Source organism: Carassius auratus, chromosome 43 (assembly GCF_003368295.1).
Source record: "Carassius auratus strain Wakin chromosome 43, ASM336829v1, whole genome shotgun sequence".
NCBI classification, from domain to species: Eukaryota; Metazoa; Chordata; class Actinopteri; order Cypriniformes; family Cyprinidae; genus Carassius; species Carassius auratus.
The window spans coordinates 20,858,224-20,880,591 of NC_039285.1; the positions used below are offsets into that span (position 1 = coordinate 20,858,224).

At 40.3% G+C, this 22,368-nt stretch overlaps 1 protein-coding gene across 1 annotated transcript; it reads left to right on the forward strand.

Moving 5' to 3' along the window:
- The first annotated feature begins 5,071 nt into the window (after positions 1-5,071).
- Positions 5,072-9,442, forward strand: irf8 (interferon regulatory factor 8). Its single transcript, XM_026231361.1, has 8 exons — positions 5,072-5,347; positions 6,279-6,462; positions 6,658-6,746; positions 6,867-6,975; positions 7,249-7,287; positions 7,660-8,046; positions 8,375-8,490; positions 9,037-9,442. The coding sequence occupies exons 1-8, from the start codon at positions 5,180-5,182 to the stop codon at positions 9,226-9,228; spliced, it is 1,284 nt and encodes a 427-aa protein (XP_026087146.1). The 5' UTR covers positions 5,072-5,179; the 3' UTR covers positions 9,229-9,442.
- Positions 9,443-22,368: the final 12,926 nt, after the last annotated feature.

Genomic DNA, 22,368 nt, shown 5'->3' on the forward strand with positions numbered 1-22,368 from the left:
AGGGTGAGCTGCGGGACTGACTGGCACCAGCAGGGATGGCGAGGAACTGGCTGGTCTAGGAGGAGGACAGAGAGGAAGGATGGGAGGAAGGACAGGAGGATCAGGACTGGACGGAACCAGCGAAAGTGGAGTAGAGGGACCAGCAGGTTTGGGAGGAGGTGGGAGAGGGAGGCTGGGAGGGAATACAGGAGACACAGAAGGTTCAGGGCTGGGCGGAACCAGCGGAGACACAGAAGGTTCAGGGCTGGGCGGAACCAGCGGAGAAACAGAAAATTCATAGCTGGATGGAACCAGCGGAGAAACAGAAAACTCAGGGCTGGGCGGAACCAGCGGAGAGACAGAAGATACAGGGCTGGGCGGAACCAGCGGAGAGACAGAAGATTCATGTTTGGATGGAACCCGCGGAAATGGAGCAGAGGAAATGACTGGATAAGGTAGGAGTGGGAGGCTGAGAGGGTATACAGGGGAATCAGGGCTGGACGGAACCAGCGGGGAAACAGGAAAATTAGGGATTACCTCCATAGACCAGTCCATCAGATCCAGAACTTGCTCCATACGATCTTCAGAGACTGCATACAGCTCACCCTCAGTCGCAGGAGTGTGGGCAGGGCTTTCCTCCACGCCCTCGATCTCCACGAGGAGTGGGACTGGCGAGATCCTCTATCGGGCAGACGGGGAAAGGTGAGCCATTTCTCACCAGAGTCCACTCCACGAATGCGGCGAAATCCTCCCGAGGACCATCTTCGGACGACAACGCTCTGCACTTGGGGTTCAGGCTGGCGTTGTAGAAGGCGCAGAGCGCGTCGTCCGGGTAGCTGGTGGCATTAGCTAACAGAAGGAACCGTCTGGTGTGGTCCTCGAGAGAGCATCCCTCCTGCTCCAGCATGAGGAGGAGGAATCCGGGGCTAGAGAGGGGATCCATCAACACTATGAAACAAAAGGACTTTGAAAACACAAAAACAAAATGGAGGGAAAACACGCAGTTTTCTACTTTCTTTTAGGTCGGGTCTTCTGTCACGGTTCTACGCTGCCGGAAGGAACACGGAGCCGAGGATAAACAAAATAAGGTTTTATTATCCAACATAGGAGTTATCCAAACATGGCTCACAGAGGAAGACACACATAAGTAGCTCGTGAGTATCAAGTAGTGAGCGAGTAGACCCGACCAAACAGAACTGAAAGGACAAGGTTTAAGTACAAAGGATAATGGGGAAACACAGGTGGATGGAATAACTAAATTAACAGGGACATGGAACACATGAGGAAGATAATAGACACACCTGGGAACTAATCAAACTAAACATGGAAGACAGAAACTGGGTCACTGGGGCAAAAACACTAAATGAGTCCAGGTGTGTGACATTTGTAACCAAATACTAGGCTATGTAAAATGTGAATTAACTTTTATTAGTAACTTTGGTAAGTTTCAGATTTCAATTCATAAATAACATCGATGGAGGAGGGCCCAAAAAATGCAGCCTGCCTAGTGTAGTCCATTTATTTAATTCGGCTCTGCGCGACAGTCTTAAGATTTAGTTTAACTAAGCAGGGCAAATTTTGTTTACCTTTATATGCTCAAAAGTGCACACTCTCACATGGAAAACAAAACCAAGCAGACTTAACAGGGGGATACAAGTATTTAGTTTTCGGTTTACCATAATTTGTCATTTTCTTGCCAATGCTGACTTAAGCAGCCAACTCTGGCGAGACGTTTTTTTCTTATTTTTCCTTTATCGGAGAGCGCGCATTAATAAAGACCACACTACAGCCACACATGCAGACTTGAGCGGAGCTGCTTTTATTAAAAACAATGATTAACCATTCAGTAAGAAAGCAAATTACTATGAACCAATGCACTGCATTTTCAAGCACTTTATCTAAATCCAAGCATTTCTTTTTATTAAACCTTGAAAACGCTGCATTAAATTTCAAGCATTTTCAAGGATTTCAAGCATCCGTATAGCCCTGTACGACGGCGAACATGACAAGTATAAAGACTTGACCTTTTGGGAAGGTGTGCGCGCAGTCATCTCAAGCTCGCAGTGGAGCCTGGTAAAAGCATAAATCCCGTTTATGCAACGGCAGGTCTAGCACGATATGGTACTGTACACTAGAAAAGCCTCTACAAGCAAGCATTCCCAATACCCTAATAGTGAAGGGTGTTATTTTATAACAGCTAAAAAGAGCAGCATGCCCCTTTAAAGCAGTACGGCATATGGTCAGTAGTCAAATTTAAGCCACCGGCATTAGCCCTTGTCCAGATAATGAACCAGAAAATTTATGAACTGTAGCTAACGCCAGTTAGCTTGAGCAACAGCATATCACAGATTTAAACACAGTGTGTTGGAAATAGTCGGATAAGTTTAATGAAGCCATCCCCAATAGATGAGCCTGAAGCAGCAGCCTGTTCATATCGACAGCCTTGACAACACAAGGCTCGTCAGTAAATTTAACTGGCAGTGTTACCGGTGTGGTAATATGATAGCATACTTAGCAAACAACTGAACAATTAGCTTTGTACAATGAGCAATGCCTGAAGCATATTCGCCTAGCACTAGGCAATAAAATGAAAGAAACTTTGCTTAGCTTCGTGAAGATGTCCAGAGATGAAATAAAAGTGAAATGGCCAGTTGTTCGTGGATACTTTGATTCTTCTTAAATATCTTGCTTCTTCCAGCGGGGAAGCAGATCTCATGTAAAGTCGTTGGGTTACTCATATCTGTACAACTTTGGCGATGAATCGTGGGTAAAAGTGTCTATAAGTGCTTGCTCATATCACTTCCAGTCCATTGCTTGACAAACAATGCGGCGAATTCACTTAAGTTCACAACCTGAAATCTGGTGAGATACTCTGCGGGAATCATGCCAAAAAAAATCAACTTCAGAATATGTTCAGTTTCTTTGTTGAAATCTGTATCGTTGAAATTGCTGTATAAATAAAGGTTACTTGACTTGAAAAAAAAAAATATTTTAATTTTTTTGTTGTTGTTGTTCTTAGTGATTTTTATATGCTCAAGGATTCATGCTTCTTGTGTCTGAACAATTACAGACAAATCTGAAGAAATATCACACGTGTATGTGCTTTAGGCTTTAGGAAGTTATAATATGATGCTATAATGTTAGCTTGATGTTAGGTCTAAACTGCTGGATGATTCAAGCTTGGGGTAGGCTGTGGCCTAATGGTTAGACAGTTGGTCTCATAACTCAAAGGTTGCGGGTTCGTGTCTTGTAGGTGGGTGGGGTGAATACAGTGCTCTCTCCCACCTTCAATACCACGACTGAAGTACCCTTGAGCAAAGCACTGAACCCCCAACTGCTCCCCAGGCGCCGCAGCAAAAAAATAAATAAAAAAATAAATAACTAATGGCTGCCTACTACTCCAGGTGTGTGTTTTATGCTGTGTGTGTGCAGTTTGGATGGGTTAAATTCAGAGCATTAATTCCTAGTATGCTAATTCCGAGTATGGGTCAACATACTTGGCCACATGTCACATTACTTTCACTTTCACTTTAAAATGCTAAGAGTTAGCCGAAGGTCCTGGTAAGTTGAGCCAGTGGCTAACCCCTTTTTTATTAGATTATTATATTATTTATGAAAAAATGTAATGCAATTCTAAATTATGTTTCATTAATTTTACACCAAACATGATTTAGATTTGTTCTTTGTTTTGAACTTGATTTTATGTAAGGCCTTGTTTATGAAAATTGGCCAGTGAAGTTTTTATGAAATTGTATTTCTCTGCAACATTTATAAATTTATAAGTGTGATGCAAATTGTATTGAAATCACAAATCAATTAAATCACAGCTTATGTTTGCCTTTAACTCTGTTAATGTAGGATGCCTTATATAAAGTGATGGATCTGGCTTAGCTAAAACAACAACAAAGTAATTTTTTCATTAAGAAACACAGATATAAATGTTGTATTATTCACTTGTTGCCACTGCAGTATCAGCTATTGTTCCTTTTCCCAGTTCTCCACTGTTTTGCACAAAATTTATGTGATGATTTGTTAGCCATATGCAATTAAGCAACATGGTAAATAGCACAATTATTTCAATAATAAATAAATGAATAAAGTATATTGTTTTATAAATGGATTGTATTAGCATACATTTTAGCCATATTGTTGCCCATCCCTACTTCACACTGTTGAACCAGTAAGAATGTCTTGTTTTGATTTGAGTCGTGTCATGCTCAACTTCCTCTCACATTGTCTTAAAGAGAGAACTCCTTCACAACGACCACTACCTGTGCTCATATCCTCAAATGCACCACCAGCATGCAACCTTACCTTTCCAAGATCCGCTTTTTTATGGTTTCCACATGATCTTTAAACTTCCTGACAACAGGTTAGATGGCTGTGACATGAGACGTTAACCAATTCAGAACATGCCACCACAATCAGGCTTTATTTGTCCATTCATTATTAAATGTGAATGCATAAATGTAAATCCAAAAATGCTCTTATGATGATTAACAACAATCATTTAAGGGTTTGTGCTGTAGTTACATACATACATATATATATATATATATATATATATATATATTTAGAATTAGAATTTAGAAATAATGTTAATCTACTTTCTAACATTTTTCATGTTGGATAAAATATACAACAGTTTTTTATGTTTTGTGAGCTGAATAGTTTACACTTTATGTACTATCTGGAAAAGATTGCATAGACTTTCATTTTACTTCTTGTCAGATTATTATACCATTGATGCTGTTTATTTTTTCTTTCTTTTTTTTTTCTTTCAGATTAACCAGTAATGCGATAATCAAATTAAACCAGACTTCGTTTATTTGTGTGTTTATTTAATTATTTACTTATATCCGGGAGAGTTTAATGAATTGTGTTCCGATATCAGAAGGATGAGTTTGTAAAGTCCCTTTCCCCTCTTTCCCTTCAGATCACTTAACACACCTCCAGAGCGAGATTTCTTGTAAATGCCTCCGCTTCGTAGAATCTCATTTACATATTCATGCAACGCTAGCCCTAAGGCATAGTGATTGGACGCCTGGGCGTTGCGCTGGCCAATCCGCTCTCATTATATTCTCCGTTCTTCACTTTAGCGGGTGTCTATTATAAATAAAGCGGTGTGGATGGTTTGAATGTTAATTTTATATTCCTCATCAGTCCGCTGTAACGACTTTTAAACTTAAGTGTGTAAAAGATGAATCCGGGTGGTCGCAGACTAAAACAGTGGCTTATAGAACAAATCAACAGTAACATATACAATGGACTGCTATGGGAGGATGAGAACCGCACCATGTTCAGAATCCCCTGGAAACATGCGGGAAAACAAGATTACAACCAGGAGGTGGATGCGTCCATCTTCAAAGTAAGCGTTTAATTTATATTTATTCACTGTTAACTTATATATGATATTATTTTTGTAGTTGTCGCTTTTTGATAAAAGCATATACTTTTGTAATATGTAGATGATAAAGCTCTGTTTGGATATTTTAGACAATGTCATATGATATGCAAAGGTTTGACAGGAACATTACATCTAACTTAAATGTCCAGTGCTTTATTTTAAATTATGTTAACATGAACTACTGGACCGTTACATCTGTTGAGATTTTGTCACAGTTTGACATTGCTGACTTTCACCCTCAAGAAAGCCTGTTTTTTATTGTTATTTTATTATTATTATTATTATTATTATTATTATTCATTATAATTATATTTTATTACTAAATTCACTTGAACAAATTTTATATTAGTTTAACACTTTATTTTGATAGTCCATTTTAGACATTCTACTAACAGTAAGTAACTTTGCAACTACATGTCACCTAGCAGTCATTAAAGTATTAGTACACTTTCTGCTTAATATCTTCTTACACTTTATTTTGACGGGTCCACAACATACAATATGCTGACTATGAGAAACTTTGCAAGTATATGTCAAATTATTCTACTAACCCTAAACCTAACCTAACGATAGTAGACCTGTAGTTGCTAATTAATGAGAATTCGATGACATGTAATTGCAAATTAATGAGAATTAGTTAACATGCAAAGCTACTTACAGTTATTACACTGTCTAAAGTGGACAATCAAAACAAAGTGTAACCATATTTTATATTGTTGTTACATTAATGGTTTATTGTGCCTGCTTGTCTGTTCTTAAATACAATGAAATGTTCACTGTAGCCTATTCAGCTCCTCAGTTACTTGATAAGTCTTTTTTTTTTTTTTTTTTTTTTTTTTTTTTTGTAATTCAGATGTTGTGGTGGTGTCTGACTAAGCATGTGTTTTCACAGGCGTGGGCGATATTTAAAGGGAAGTTTAAGGAGGGGGATAAAGCTGAACCAGCAACATGGAAGACCAGATTGCGCTGTGCACTCAACAAGAGCCCAGATTTTGAGGAAGTTACTGACCGTTCCCAGCTTGACATCTCTGAGCCTTACAAAGTGTACCGGATTGTGCCAGAGGAGGAACAGAAGTGTACGTGTGTGCTTTGTTTTTCTTTTCCAAGAAACATTAGAAATAGCACAGAGACAAATTCTTATGCAGACATGCATTAATAGAAGTTCAGTTACTCTACATAGTGAATGTTATGTAATGTTAAGTAAATTGTGTCATATTATGTAATGTCTTTACAAATTTAGTTAATTAGTGGCATTATATTTTATTTTGTAGTGGGTAAAGGCACAGTCTCTGCTCTTTCCGGTTGCAGCACAGATACTGAAATGGGCTGCTCACCAAACTTGGATGAACTTCTTAAAGAGGTATTGCCATTTATCCATGTGTTAACTGCACAGTTTTCCCTCAGAATAATGAAGGTATTGAGGGGAATGAAGATTTAATATTTGACTGATGACTTATTCTTACATAATCTGTGTGTGCAGTCCTCAAATGATGAATACATAGGCATCCTGAAGCGTAGTCATTCTCCCCTTGATGAAAGCAGTAACATGACTTCAGTGCAGGAATGGTGGCAGCAGGGATCTCACAATGGTAGAACTGTTTAAGACTTTTAATATTTTAAGAATGTTTAAGAAGATAAAAGTAATTTTAATATGAGTACTTTCTTGATTTATTAAACATGAGTAAATGAAAACTGTGTTTTCAAAATAATACATGGAAAATACTAATTTAACTTGGCTGCAAATGCAATGTGCTACACGGCCAGCATGAGACTGACTTTCTTTCTTTCTTATAGTGGTAGGTACTAATATGTTGTGAATGACATTTTTGTATTAATGTTTATGTGTTTTGTATATTCAACAGCTGCTGTTCATCAAGATCCTGCAGGTACATTCAATGCTGGTATGTCATTTCTGTCGTGTATGAGCTGTATATTCTGTTGTGTTGTGAGTTTATTTATTTTATAGGAACTCATATTAGAACATTTGTTCAGGACTTTTAAGTTTTTAGTTTTTAATCACCTTTCATAGTCTCTGTTCCCAAAGAGCCCATGGCAGAATTACTTTTGCATGTGATTAATGAATAAATACTTGGGTTTCTATTTCTATGAAAAACCTGATTATATATATATAAATGTGATTTCTATGCCTGGATTTTTTTTTTTTAAGTTGGCTTGAAAATTAATGGAAAATCCTTGGAAACCTGTTTTGATTCCTTAAATTCTCACTTCTTCAAGAATGGGACAGTTAACCACACATTTCTCCCTGTCTCCAGCGTTCTCTCAGATGATGATTTGTTTCTACTATGGAGGTCGGCTGGTGGGAAGCACAGTTACCACTCATCCAGAAGGCTGCCGTATCTCTCCCTGCCAGCCTCTTCTGGCTAAGGGCTTCTTGTATGGACCAGACAGCCTCCAGAACATCCACTTCCCATTTGCAGATCTCATTGAGAACGAGCGCCAGCGACAAGTCACCCGTAAACTTTTTAGTCATTTGGAGCGTGGCGTACTGCTGCGTGCTAACAGAGAGGGCATTTTTATTAAGCGTCTGTGCCAGAGCAGAGTGTTCTGGAGTGGCCAGGACCCTCAGTACAACCCCAACCCCTGCAAGCTAGAGCGAGATGCCGTGGTAAAGATCTTTGATACTGCCAGGTTCCTGCAAGGTAAACAAACATCTTTCCAGACATATTTTAATTCCAGACTTTTTTTGTAAATGTCTGTTTCAGTATAGACTGCTGAAATACAGATCACAATTGCAATTTACTGAATAAAATCAAGTGTCAGTATAAAAGGTACTTAAAGGTCATTAATACATTTTTAATTATAAAAATAATTTATTATTAAGTTATTTTTCATGTATGAATTCAGTTTATTTATTGAACAATTATTGAAATGCAATTGACCTGATTAATTAATTATGTATGCATTATTAATGTATAAGATTTATAGCACACATTGAAATAAGAGGAGTTTTTTTTTTTTTTACCGCAGCTCTGCAGTTATATCAGGAAGGTCATTATCAGCCTCCAGAGCCCACTGTCACACTCTGTTTTGGGGAAGAGTTTCATGATTTCAGCACTGTCAAGAGTAAATTAATCATTGTGCAGGTAATGCAAAATATATTATATCCGCAAACACTACTGATCTCATTTAGTGTATTCTGTATTCATGATATTAAAATATTTATTTTATGTTTAAATCTTATATTTGTGGGAACAAACCCTTACACAGTAAGGTTCAGTTTGTTAACAAGATTTAAATGAATTAGCTAACATGAACAGTGAACAATACTTTTACAGCATTTAGTATTGATGCTACTTTCTACATATCCTCATAGATGGTTAGTTGTATAAATTTACATTTTATAAAGTATGATAGAACATGAAAAAACAATTGTAGATTTATAAAAGAACATTAACCCAGATAAATACTGTAAAATGTTGTTCAGACTAATTTATTAAATAATTAAACTGTTGTAAACCATGAAAATGGTGGTTTTCTTAATAAACCTACATTTGTTAGTTTACTCATAGACGATAAAATAAGGTTATTTGATATAGATTATTTTCATATTTTTCTGTTAATATTCTTAATATAACCTGAATTGAAAACAGCATGAAACATAGAAATAACCTAATGCTTTGTCCAAACAGATCACAGCATTGAACTGTCAGCAGTTGGTGGATGCAGTGACTGCTCGGCGATCCCAGTACAGCAGTGGGAATCTGGAAGTCTCAGATGACATGGCGAGTGATCAGATGGCTCGAATATATCAGGATCTATGCAGCTACCCGGTTCCTCAAAGAGCCACCAGTTTCAGGGACAACCTGCCAATTCCAGTCTGAGGCAGATCTCTGAGCCAGCTATTTCTTAAAGAATGAGTCAGTTCACAATGTAAAAGTGATGCTTTTAGAAATGTATTACATAATGAAAAATGTTTGACCTTTAGTTGTGTTATCAGGGCATAACATAGTATCTGACAGGTTTTCAGTGTTCTCAGGGATGATGTACTCATTTGTTAGAATACATTTCTTTCTCTTTGTTTATATTTTAGTTTAGTTTTTTTCTGAATTAAATTCTTTGTCCAAAACATTTAAATTTTATCTGTTATTTTTTTACTATTCACTGTAAAGTCGATAGGTTTTACTATCCTTAATTTACGTATACTCTTAATGCCTTTAAATAAATATAATTGGAGTTGAATGCAGACTAAATGTCACATGAGAAATCTAATAAAAAAATTATAATAAAACAAGTAGGTTGTCTGGCTATTGATTTTCATGTTCTTAGACCAACTATATATATATTTATTTCATGTTGATTTTCTGAAAGAATAATGTGGTAATATACATGACAATGTTAATGTATTTGGTCTTGGTGGAATAGATCTGATGAAGAAGCAAGTACCGAGATTTGCTACTTTGAATACATTCACAGATATGCTGCTGTAAGCATGTTAGACATTCTGCTGCTGCATATGTAACAGCATGGGAAACAGTTAAACTGGAAGCTAACATGACTGTAGATAAAGAACTTGCATAGCAACAAAACATGATGCCGGTATGCTGAGGCTATATGAAAATGCATCAATAAAAGTCGTAATACTCAAGCAGCCCAGGATCCTACTGTTTTTCTAAGGGATTATTATTATTAGAACCCAAGCCACTAGGAGCACAGGGTCCTATTAATCTTTTAAGGATTATTAGTTCCTAAGCCACTAGGGGCACAGGCCCTATTGTTCTTCTAAGATTTATATATATATATATATATATATATATATATATATATATATATATATATATATATATATAAACTTGCTGCATATCTCATGGGGGGGGGACAGTTCTCCTCTGACCAGACGAAACCAGCAGTTCAATTCTAGGCTGCAGCAAAGTCAGATTGTACAGAATAATCATCTGTTTCCTGTGGTCTTGTCTGGTGGTCATCTTAGCCAAAGGCCTTTTAGACAAGCAACTAAGAAACAGATTGATGCCATTCTTCTAATGATGTAACAAGTACATGAGGTGTTATGGGAGGTGTTCCCGGTTCCGGTTTACCTGATTAATGCAGCCTAAAAATCCTTTAACGGATTTGGCACTTCCATTAATGCCAACAAAGTGTTCTAGGGTATACTCACACTAGGCACGGTTGCCATGAACCAGGCCCGAGTATGATTGCCCCTCCTCCCCACTCCCCCTCTGGCCTGCACTCACATATAGCGTTTCAGCATTCGTGCCGGAGCACGCTTACGTCATTATGGTGCGACGGTTTCGGGATAAACAGGAAGAGCGGCGCTCTCTGAACTCAATGGAGTCCATCGCTCTGTTTTCTTTGTGGATAATTTTGTGTCGTTTGGTCCACAGCCCTCTCACAGCCTGTTGTTAAACAGATGTGTCCCCTTAGTGGCACGAAAATTTTCACGTAATCGTGCTGCTCGTATGAGGATGTTTGCAAGGTACCAGCTGAAGTGCAGCAAGGACTTTGCAGTTTTTAGTTTTTATGCGTTTTGCACCTCTGCCGTAGACCAAAGCGACCCTTTCCCTGCCATGTTGGTTTTGGAGCGTCGCAAAACCGTGACGCAACGCGTCCTTTTCCATGCTCCGGCATGGTTAGCGCTCACACTGCATGCGAACCACGCCAACTGAGTCCAACTGAACCGTGCCCCGGCCCACCTCTTCCAAGCGGGCCAGGGCCGGCTAATCGAGCCGCGCCCGAGCACGGTTCGGAGCACTCACACTAGTCAAACGAACCGCGCTTTGGTGGTCAAACGCACTCGGGCACGGTTCAAACTGGCTAGTGTGAGTACACCCCTAGTCTATGCAAAAGAATGTTGTGGTCAATAGTGTCGAACACAGATCCAATAGCACTAATAGAGAGATACAACCATGATCAGATGATAAGAGCAGGTCATTTGTTACTCAGAGCAGTCTCAGTTCTATGATACAGTCTAAATCGTGACTGGAAATCCTCACAGATACCATTTTTCTCTAAGAAGGAATATGATTGTGAGGATACTACCTTTTCTAGTTGAATTTTTTTTAATTCGGTGATGCACCACCAAAGCACAGATTTTTTTTCTTTTAAATACAACCACAGTGTTATGCTAGCTTTTACTATTCTAGACTGTTTGTTCTGCCTCTAAATAGTCTAATCAGAGTCAAGTCGTGTTTTGTTGGTACCACCCATTTTTGGGTGATTTCTGTCAGACTGAGAATCGCCCTGAGGGCTCTCATTGTCTCCCATTAAAATGATAATGTTTTTTTGAACTACAGGCACTGAAATGCAATCTCTATGAGTTCCGGGAGGAACGTGCTTTCGTCATCATGCATAACCTTAACTTGTGCAAGGATTGGTGGGAACAGTGACAATACAATAATAATTAAAAACTATTTAGAATTTTAACAAAAAGAAAAAATGAAAAACTGCTTTAATATCTTTATTAAATGTGAAAAAAAAAACAGACAGGGACAGCTACGCCAACTCAAATTCAGTTGTGAGTTGAACGGCAAATGTTACCTCAGTGCAGATGAATTGCCTAAAGTAAGTATGCAGTGTAATGTAAGAGAGGAATCTAATATTAAATTTGATTGTAATATTCAGGACCGAATACAGAATTCCTAAAAGAATTTGCAGATTTCCTCTCAGACCTGTTGGTTTATCGTTGATAAAGTGCTTATTGCCGGAGATTTTAACATTCACATTGATAATACAAATGATGCATTAGGACTTGCATTTACTGACCTAATAAACTCTTTTGGAGTCAAGCAAAATGTCAGCGGGCCCACTCATTGTTTTAATCATACAATAGATTTAATTATATTGAATGGAATCGATCTTGCTGATATAGATATCGTACCTAAAAGTGATGGTTATTAACATTTCCTTGTATTGTGTATGCTCTGCATCTCTGATATTAACTACTGTTCCAGCCACCAAAGACAGATTCCTAAATAACAAACATCCCTGATTGATCTCAACTGCTCTGTGTACTTATAAGTACACATGAACTAGACGAAATGACTGGCAAAATGGGCACTATATTCTCTAATACATTAGAATTTGTTGCCCCCATCAAACTGAAAAAATGTACTGTGCCATTGTATAACAGTAATACCCACTCTCGAGAAAGAAAATTGTAGTCTTAAGTGCAAATGGAGAAAAACAACTTGGAAGTTTTTAGAATTGAAAGTCGTGACATTTGCCAAGTATGGTAGCCCATTCTAGGAATTGGTGCTCTGCATTAAACCCATCCAAGTGCACACACACAGCAGTGAGAAGTGAACACACCATGAACACACACCTGGAGCAGTGGGCAGTTATATATCCAGTGCCCGGGGAGCAACCAGGGGTTCAGTGCCTTGCTCAAGGGCAACTTCATCTATGGGTATTGATTCACTTATTGATTCATTCACTCCCTCCTACCTACAACTCCTGCTGACACAGAGACTCGAACTGGCGACCTTCTGATAACTAGTCCAGCTCTCTAACCATTAGGCCACAGCTGCCCCCAATTTGTTTTGTTTTTTATTCTTTAAAAAAAAGGAAAACAATATTGCATGGAAAAACAGTATGTCCAGCTATAGAAAAAGCCTCTAAAAACTGCCAGGGCCGAACATATCCACAAACTCAAAAGAAAAAAGAAGAAAAAAAACCCAAAAACAATCCAACGTTTTTACGTTATATAGCACAGTGTCTAGATTAACAAATAACCAGATGCCACCCGATTTAAATATTCCCTCATAGTTTAATAGTAATGACTTTATACATTTCTTCACTGATAAAATAGATAACACCAGAAATACAATAATAAATGTAGATTCTACAATGTCTAATACTTTGGCAAGGCTGCATCTCATTGCTAGTTTTACTTGATCTTGTTGCTGTGTTCGACACCGCAAATCGTGACATACTCATAGATCGATTGCAAAACTATACAGGTATTCAAAGGCAGGATTTAAGATGGTTTAGATCCTACCTGTCCGATCGCTAGAACTTTGTTTATTTAAATGGGGGTTCATCTCATTTATCACCAGGAAAATATGGAGTGCCACAAAGATCTGTCCTAGGTCCTCTGCTATTTTTAATATACATGTTGCCCCTTGGTAATATTATTAGAAAATGTGGGATTAGTTTCCGCTGTTATGCTGATGATGCTCAACTATAAATCTCAAAGAGACCATATGAAACTTCTAAATTATCTTAGCTAACAGAGTGTGTTAATAATGTAATCCTTTTAAGTTCAGATAAAAACAGTACACAGAATCTAGCCGATTACAATTTACAAACAGGAGGATGTACTGTTACTTCCTCTACAGTCAAAAATCTGGGTGTTATATTAGACAGCAACTTGTCATTTGAAAACCATATTTCCCATGTTACAAAAACTGCATTCTTCCACCTTAGAAACATTGCCAAGCTACGAAACATGTTACCTGTTTCTGATGCAGAAAAGCTAGTTCATGCATTCATGACCTCTAGACTGGACTATTGTAATGCACTTCTAGGTGGTTGTCCTGAATCTTCAATAAACAAGCTACAATTAGTCCAAAATTCAGTGGCTAGAGTCCTTAACAGGACAAGAAAATATGACCATATTACCCCAATTCTGCAGTATCTGCATTGGCTACCTATTCAGTTCTGTATCAGTAACAAATATTATTTCTTACTTATAAGGCCTTGAATGGTTTAGGTCCTGCGTTCCTAACTAGCTTTCTACCATGCTACAATCCATAAGGCTCCCTAAGGTCACAAAATGCTTGACTTTTTGCTTGTACCTAGGATAGCAAAGTCCATTAAAGGAGGTAGAGCTTTTTCGTTACATTTCTGCCATATGCACATAAACTGACAGTCACCACTGATAAACTATTACTAAATATTGTATAAACTTAATTTTCTGTAAAGTTGCTTTGCAATGATTTGTATCGTAAAAAGCGCTATAAAAATAAACTTGAATTAAATTAATATACTATGATGTAAGTAATGTGATATAAATTAGCTATGCAATACAAATGAGCTGTGATATTTAGGTAATGTTGTAAATGAGCAGTGTAATATAAGTGAATTGTGTTAATAGTGATTAATGTGATTTAAAACTTTTTTTATTAAACTGATTTTGAAGTAAATGTGTTTTTTCTTTGACATCCTGGATACTGTTCATTTTCTACCACATATAGAAACATATGCAGACATGTATAAAGTACTAGAGACCCATACTTGAGTAAAAGTACAAGTGCTCTATCAAAAAAGTGACTTGAGTAGAAGTTGAAGTGCTCTTTAAGCACCACACTTAAGTAGAAGTACTAAAGTATTCAACATTTTTTGTACTTAAGTATTGCAAGTAGTCTATTTTAAAATTTACTACTCAAGTACTGAAAGTAAAAGTAGAAGTATTGTGTTATGTAGCTATTAAAGAAAGTAGTCAAAAGTTTGAACATTGTTTTTACTATTTCAAATGATTAACCTAAAGGACAATCACAATTCCTTTGACTGTAACATCTTGAATAAACAAAAAACGGTTACTAGGGTCATTTAGCCCAATTTGCAAAATGATGTCATTAATAACTTACCCTCATGTTGTTTCAAACCCATAAGACATCAGAGGGTAATTTAGAATTTTTTGAAGCATCGAAAATACATTTTGGTCCAAAAAATAGCTAAAACTACGACTTTATTCAGCATTGTCTTCTCTTCCGTGTCTGTTGTAAGACACTTAAAAACAAAGCAGTTTGTGATATCCGGTTCGCGAACGAATGTAACCGGATCTTTTTGAAACAGTTCACCAAATCGAACTGAATCGTTTTAAACGGTTCGCGTCTCCAATACGCATTAATCCACAGATGAATTAAGCTGTTAACTTGTTTAATGTGTCTGACACTCCCTCTGAGTTAAAACAAACCAATATCCAGGAGTAATTCATTGACTCAAACAGTAGACTGACTGAACTGCTGTGAAGAGAGAACTGAAGATGAACACCGAGCCGAGCCATAATGACTCGTTCACGAGTCAAGAACGGTTTCTGTCAGACGCGTCCGATTCGTGAACCGAGGAGCTGATGATACTGCGCATGTGTGATTTAGCGTGAAGCAAACCGACACACAGAGCGTCTGAACTGAACTGATTCTTTTTGTGATTGATTCTGAACTGATTCTGTGTTAATGTTATGAGCCCAGGTGCAGTCAACGCCAATGACGCCATTGCGTCGAGCGTGAAAGAATCGGTGAACTGTTTTCTTCAACTGGTTTATTGAATCAAACTGTCAGAAAGAACTAACATTACCGGTCATCCGAGAACCGATACAACCGGTTCTTGACTCGTGAACGAGTCATCATCTGGCTCGGCTCGGTGTTCATTTCTCTCTTCACAGCAGTTCAGTCAGCATGCGCATTCTTCTTAATCGCTTGATTCGCTCAATGGTGTGCCAGCTTCATCAAACATCAACAGTAGTGAAGTAGTTCTACTTCGTTACTATACATCTCTGAACATATGTAGAACAAGAAATTGATTGTTGAGAGTCCATTTATTTTTAACTAATACTATAATAGTTCAGTTAGCTTTACATCTATAACTAGCCATTAATTTATCAATTTAATGGATGACTGTAGTACTTCCCTCGTACGTGTGTGTGTGAATGAAGGAGTTCAGGGTCGGCTGGCTGAGGCTCTTGGTACTTTATTTCAATATTTAAATAAACACTCGCACCACATGCGTGTCAACGTTAAACTGATTAACTATATCACAATACTCTATAGCATATGCTTTTCATCGCTCTGGATCGCCAGCTCCTCGGGGGCACGAGTACTCAGCCTCCTCTCCTCTTGCTTTCCGACCTGCTTATATGCAAGTTTCTTCACTCTCTCTCCCGTCACAGACCTCGGTGAACCATGCCTCCCCCGCCACATACCGCCACCGCCCGACAGGAGCTCAATTGAGCAGACACAACTTTTTCTAAAATCTTAGACATAAATGGAAGATTTGAAATAGGCCTATAATTTGCCAGTTCACTAGGATCTAGATTTGGTTTCTTAATAAGAGGCTTAATAACCGCCAGCTTAAATGGTTTTGGTACTTCTTCGGCTACAGGTAACTAGGGAAGTCATGGCCAAGTGGTTAGAGAGTTTGACTCCTAACCCTGGGGTTGTAAGTTTGAATCTCGGGCCGGCAATACCACGACTTAGGTGCCCTTGAGCAAGGCATTGAACCCCCAACTGCTCCCCGGGTGCCGCAGCATAAATGTCTGCCCACTGCTTAGAGTGTGTGCACTTTGGATGGATTAAATGCAGAGTACGAATTCTGAGTATGGGACACCATACTTGGTTGAATGTCACGTCACTTTCACTCTTTCAGTAATTTAGCGGGTACAGGATCTAATAAAAATGTTGTTGGTTTAGATACAGTGATAAGTTTATTTAGCTCTTCCTGTCCTATAGTTCTAAAGCACTGCAGTTTATTGCGATGGATGAATCTGAAGTGTTAGACGCTGTAGAATCTACATTCGCTATTTTATTTCTAAGGTTATCTATTTTAGCAGTGAAGAAATTCATAAAGTCATTACTATTAAACGTTGATGGAATATTTGAATCAGGTGGCGTCTGGTTATTTGTTAATTTAGCCACTGTGCTAAATAAAAACCTTGGATTGTTTTGGATATTTTCTATGTATATAATCTGCCCTAGCAGTTTTTAGGGCCTGTCTATAGCTAGACATACTGTTTTTCCTTGCAATTCTAAATACTTCCAAGTTACATCATCACTTTGAGGTACGATATCTATATCAGTAAGATCGATTCCATGTGATATAATTAAATCTGGTGTATGATTAAAATGATGAGTGGGCCCGGTGACATTTTGCTTAACTCCAAAAGAGTTTATTATGTCAGTAAACACAAGTCCTAATGAATCATTTGTATTATCAACGTGAATAATTAAAATCTCCCTTGATTAGGGCTTTATCAACTGTAACCAGAAGGTCTGAGAGGAAATCTGTTTATTATTTTTAGAATTCTGTAAACAGCCCTGGTGGTCTATACACAGTAGCCAGAGCAAGATATACTTTAGATTTCTTTTGCATGTCTGACAATGTAACATTAAGCAGAAGTATTTCAAATGAGTTAAACCTGTATCCTGTTTTCTGGGTAACATAGAGAATATCACTATATATAATTGCAACACCTCCCCCACGACCAGTCTGACGGGCTTCATGCTTTGATCTTATATTTATAAGCCCAAATTGTAAAAATAGTTTTTGTTCATTTACTTTACATTTTTCTGGTTTAATCACTTTTCTAGATCCTACATTAAATTTTTATTTTGACCTCACTATTCGGGGAAAAGACACAGTCTTAATAGATTGTACAGCACAAGTACTTTTATCATTTAAGCGTGTAGAACAAAAGTCATCATAATAGTTATTTGAGAATTGGCTTACTATTCATATGGAGCGAAGTGTCCTGGAGATGTTGTCAGAGAGCAGCTCTGCTCCGACTCTGCTGGGGTGCAGGCCATCAGCGCGAAAAAGCCTAGGACGCTCCCAGAAAAGATTCCAATTATTAACAAATAGCAGTTTCTGTTCTTTACACCATGACAACACTAAAAAAACATTAAAAACTGATACATTAAAAACAAACAAACCAAAGAGACCAGGAGGAAGATGGAATGGTGGAGGATCAGGGGGAGGGACGGAGGGCCAAGTCCATAGAGGCGAACAGGGACAGGAAGTGAAAGAAAAAAACAAAACAAAACAAAGAGACCAGGGCAGATCGGAAAGTTCAGGGGCCCAGGGTAGTGCCGACAGAGCAGGAATCCAGGGTGGAGCAGGTGGAATTGGAGCCCACCGGGATGGCGCAGGCGGAACTGGAGCCCACCGGGGCAGTGCAGGCAGAACCGGAGCCCACCACAGACGAGCAGATGGGACCGAAGCCCACCAGGGTGGAGTAGAGGACCACAACAGCCGTGCGGACGAGACAGAAGCCCACCATGGCAGAGCAGAGGACCACCACAGCCTTGCAGATGGGACAAAAGCCCACCAGGGCGGAGCAGAGGACCACCACAATCGAGCAGACGAGACAGAAGCCCACACGAGTGGAGCAGAGGACCACCACAGTGGAGTTGATGACACAGGAGAGCAAGTCTGGTCAGGTAAGACTGAAACAGAGAACATGAACAGGTTAAGGGTGGTCTCCGTGAGCATGATGAGATGGTCATGACAGGGCAGGCTGTGAGTTCATAGGTTGCCTCCATAGCCGTGATGAGAGGATAGATGACCTCCGAAGGTTCTGCAGCAGTTGCCGCCACCTCTGGAGGTTCCACAGCCGTAACAGTCTCCTTGAAAGCAATAAAACAGGCTGAGAGACAGGATGTGATGAGGCTCTGGAAGTTCAGCTGAGAAGTGACCAGGCTCTGGAAGAACGGAAGTGATTTGGCTGGGCTCATTAAGACCAACCGTGACTTGACCTTGTTCATGGAGATCAACAGTGACTTGACTTGACTCATGAGGTTTAACTATGGTTATACTTGACTCATGGGTGTTAATGGTGACTTGACCTGACTCTGGACAGTCAAGACTAGACTCTGGGAAATCAATGGGGACCTGATCAATGGGGACCTGACTCGACTCTGGGAAATCAACGGGGACCTGATCAATGGTGATCTGACTCGACTCTGGGAAATCCACCGGGACCTGATCAATGGGGACCTGACTTGACTGGAGAGTCCACAGGGACCTGACTAGACTCTGGAAAATCAACGGGGACCTGATCAATGGGGACCTGACTCAACTCTGGAGCGTCCACGGGGACCTGACTCGACTCTGTACAGTGGTGCAGGGGTTCTGGCCATCTTGTACAGTGGTGCTGGGCTGGCGGCCATCTTGTACAGTGGCTCTGGGTTGGCAGCCATCTTGTGCAATGGGGCTGGGCTGGTGGCCATCTTGTGCAATTGGGCTGGGCTGGTGGCCATCTTGTGCAGTGGTGCTGGGTTAGCGCCCTTTTGTCTGGGGACCCAGTCGTAGAGTTGGCCATCGTGTCTGGAGACACAGGTGTGGTTGGTGTATCCCATAGACCATGATGGTGTAGGTAACTGGTGAACCCCCAAAAGTCCAGGACCTCCAGCCCCTTCATCTCCCACCGAGGCAAAGGGTCATCCAGTCAGTCATTAAACAGGTCCTTCAGTGTCTCATCATTATACCCCAGCCCTACTGCCATAGTCCAAAAAATCTCAGCCAAACCACCCACCACACTCCCCCTTTGATGGAGGGTGGTTAGGTTCAAAAGTTTCCCCCTCCGCTCCTCCATGGTGGCTGGGGAACGGATTAAAAATCCCACACCACTGGATCTGGGCATGTTGGAGTCCTTCTGTCATGAACTCACACACAAACAGAAAGATCCAGTTGCAGTGTTTTGTTAGGGGAGTCCAAAAATCATAATCCAAACAGGCAAAAGGTCAATATCAGAAGGGCAGTCCAAAACAAGAAACACAAAAAAACACTAGGGAACACAAAAAACAGAGTGACATAAACCAAGGACTCACAGACCAGACACTGTGACACTGATGCCCAGGCATTGCTCTCAACTACCACCAATACCCCATAAAAATAATAATAATAATAAATATCCATACCTGCAGGGGCCTGGGTTTCAAATCAAGAAAATCTATTTTGGGTAGTCTAATAAAACATAATTCTGGCCATGGTGGATAGTGATGCATTCTATGATAAAAACCCATTCCGATCAAACATTATGATTTGGATTTCCTAGCCGTCTACATCGATGAACAACAATACCCTGCCAAGCCTCTACAGCCAGACTTCACTGCAGGCTTAGGGGTGTGAGATTTTTATTAGTTGGTGACCATGACCGGGAGACATCGTAAAAACCATGCACTCTATCAGAGATGATTTTCTGAAAGTTTACTCGCTTTATGCTGTCAACCTAACGCCTGATGAAGACTGCGGACAGAACATATCGCTCATAAATAATAATAAAAACTGACAAAGTCTGTAGTCTTGTTTCCATGAAAAAAAGAAAAATCCATCCACTAGATGGAGCTGTGTTAAAGGGAATGTCAACAAAACAGTCAAAAAAAGATGCCTTGAGTGCCTTGATCCATATATGCATTGGTCTGTGCGCAGACCGTACATGACGCAATGAAACGTCGCGAGTCACGGTCAAGAGTAGGCCACCAGAAGTGCTGGCGAATAGTGTAGAGCGTGCCCCGAACGCCGGGATGGGCGGTTAATTTGGAGGAATGAGCCCACTCAAGAACTGGTAAGCGTGCCGTAAAGGGAACGAAAAGGAGGTTCCTAGGGACGTTGCGCGGAGCGACGGAATGAGACGGGGCGCCTTTTACTACCCGTTCTATTCCCCAGACCACCGCACCAACAACACGAGAGGGAGAGAGCGAATGTACTCAAGGTTGCGGTGATCTGTCCACACGATAAATGGTAAGGAAGCACCCTCTAACCACTGACGCCACTCTCCCAAGGCCAAACGTATGGCCAGCAGCTCACGATTGCCTACGTCATAGTTGCACTCTGCAGGCGAGAGATGGTGGGAAAAAAAAGCACAGGGATGCAACTTATTGTCGGATGAGCGTTAGAAGAGGATGGCTCCCACCCCCACCTCTGACGCGTCGACCTCAACAGTGAATTGTTTAGAGCTATCAGGGGTCACAAGAATAGGAGCCGAGACAAAAAGAGACTTTAAGTGATCAAATGCCTTCTGAGCGGACTCGGACCACCTAAAACAAGACTTGACTGACGTTAAAGCTGTGAGAGGAGCTGCTACTTGACTGAAGTTACGTATAAAACGTCGATAAAAATTAGAAAAATCCAAAAACCGTTGGAGCGCGACACGAGAGTCAGGGATTGGCCAATCGGAAAGCGAACCTTAGCAGGACTCGACGCACCTGCTGTACGTGTATCTCGAGAGATGGGGAGAAAATCAATATATCGTTAAGATACACGAAGACAAAGATATTAAGCATGTCTCTAAGAACGTCATTGATTAACGTCTGGAAAACAGCTGGGGCGTTTACGAGCCCGAACGGAAGCACCCGATATTCGAAGTGCCCTAACGGTGTATTAAACGCAGTCTTCCATTCATCCCCCTCCCTTATACGAGATGGTACGCATTACGAAGATCCAATTTGGTGAAAACTCTAGCCCCATGAAGCAAATCAAAAGCTGATGACATGAGCGGTAAGGGGTAGCGAATCTGGACGATCACGTAATTAAGCCCACGATAATCGATACAGGGACGTAAAGACCCGTCCTTCTTTTTAACAAAGAAAAACCCTGCCCCGGCAGGCGAGGAGGAGGGGACAATGGTCCCGGCGTTAAGAGACTCAGACAGATATTCCTCTAATGCCTTACGTTCGGGCGCGGACAGGGAGAACAATCTACCGCGAGGGGGGGTGGTACCGGGTAAAAGTTCTATACTACAATCGTACGGCCGGTGAGGAGGGAGAGAACTTGCCCGTGAACGACTGAAAACCGCCCTCAAGTCATGATATTCCTCAGGCACCCCGGTCAAATCACCCGGCTCTTCCTGAAACACAGAAACAGAGGAAACAGGGGGATTAGCAGACAATAAACATTCGACATGACAAGACAGGTTCCAAGAGAGGATGTTATTATTAGACCAGTTAATGTGAGGATTGTGTTTAACTAACCAGGGGTGCCCTAAAACTAAAGGAGCAAAGGGGGAGCGGAAAATTAAAAAGGAAAGGGTTTCGTGGTGATTACCAGAGACAGTGAGAGATAAGGGAGCAAACTGAAAATGAACCCTGGGTAGGGAACTACCATCTAGGGCAAGAAGGGGAGTGGCCTGCTCCCGCTCCCTCAAAGGGACACTGTGGCGAGGGGGCGGGGGCCGGGAGGCGTGTGAACGAGGAGTGAGGCCAGGTGTAGTGATTGGAGATGAGCTACACCTGCGCCCCACCGCCAGTATCGAGTCCCACGTAGGAGATGGAAGGATATAAAACTGGAGCGAC

Coding starts and splice junctions, on each gene's coding strand:
- irf8 (XM_026231361.1), top strand. CDS start 5,180: ATGAATCCGGGTGGTCGCAGACTAAAACAGTGGCTTATAGAACAAATC. Junction 8,047..8,374: donor TACTGCCAGGTTCCTGCAAG/GTAAACAAACAT, acceptor TTTTTACCGCAG/CTCTGCAGTTATATCAGGAA. Junction 8,491..9,036: donor GTAAATTAATCATTGTGCAG/GTAATGCAAAAT, acceptor TTGTCCAAACAG/ATCACAGCATTGAACTGTCA.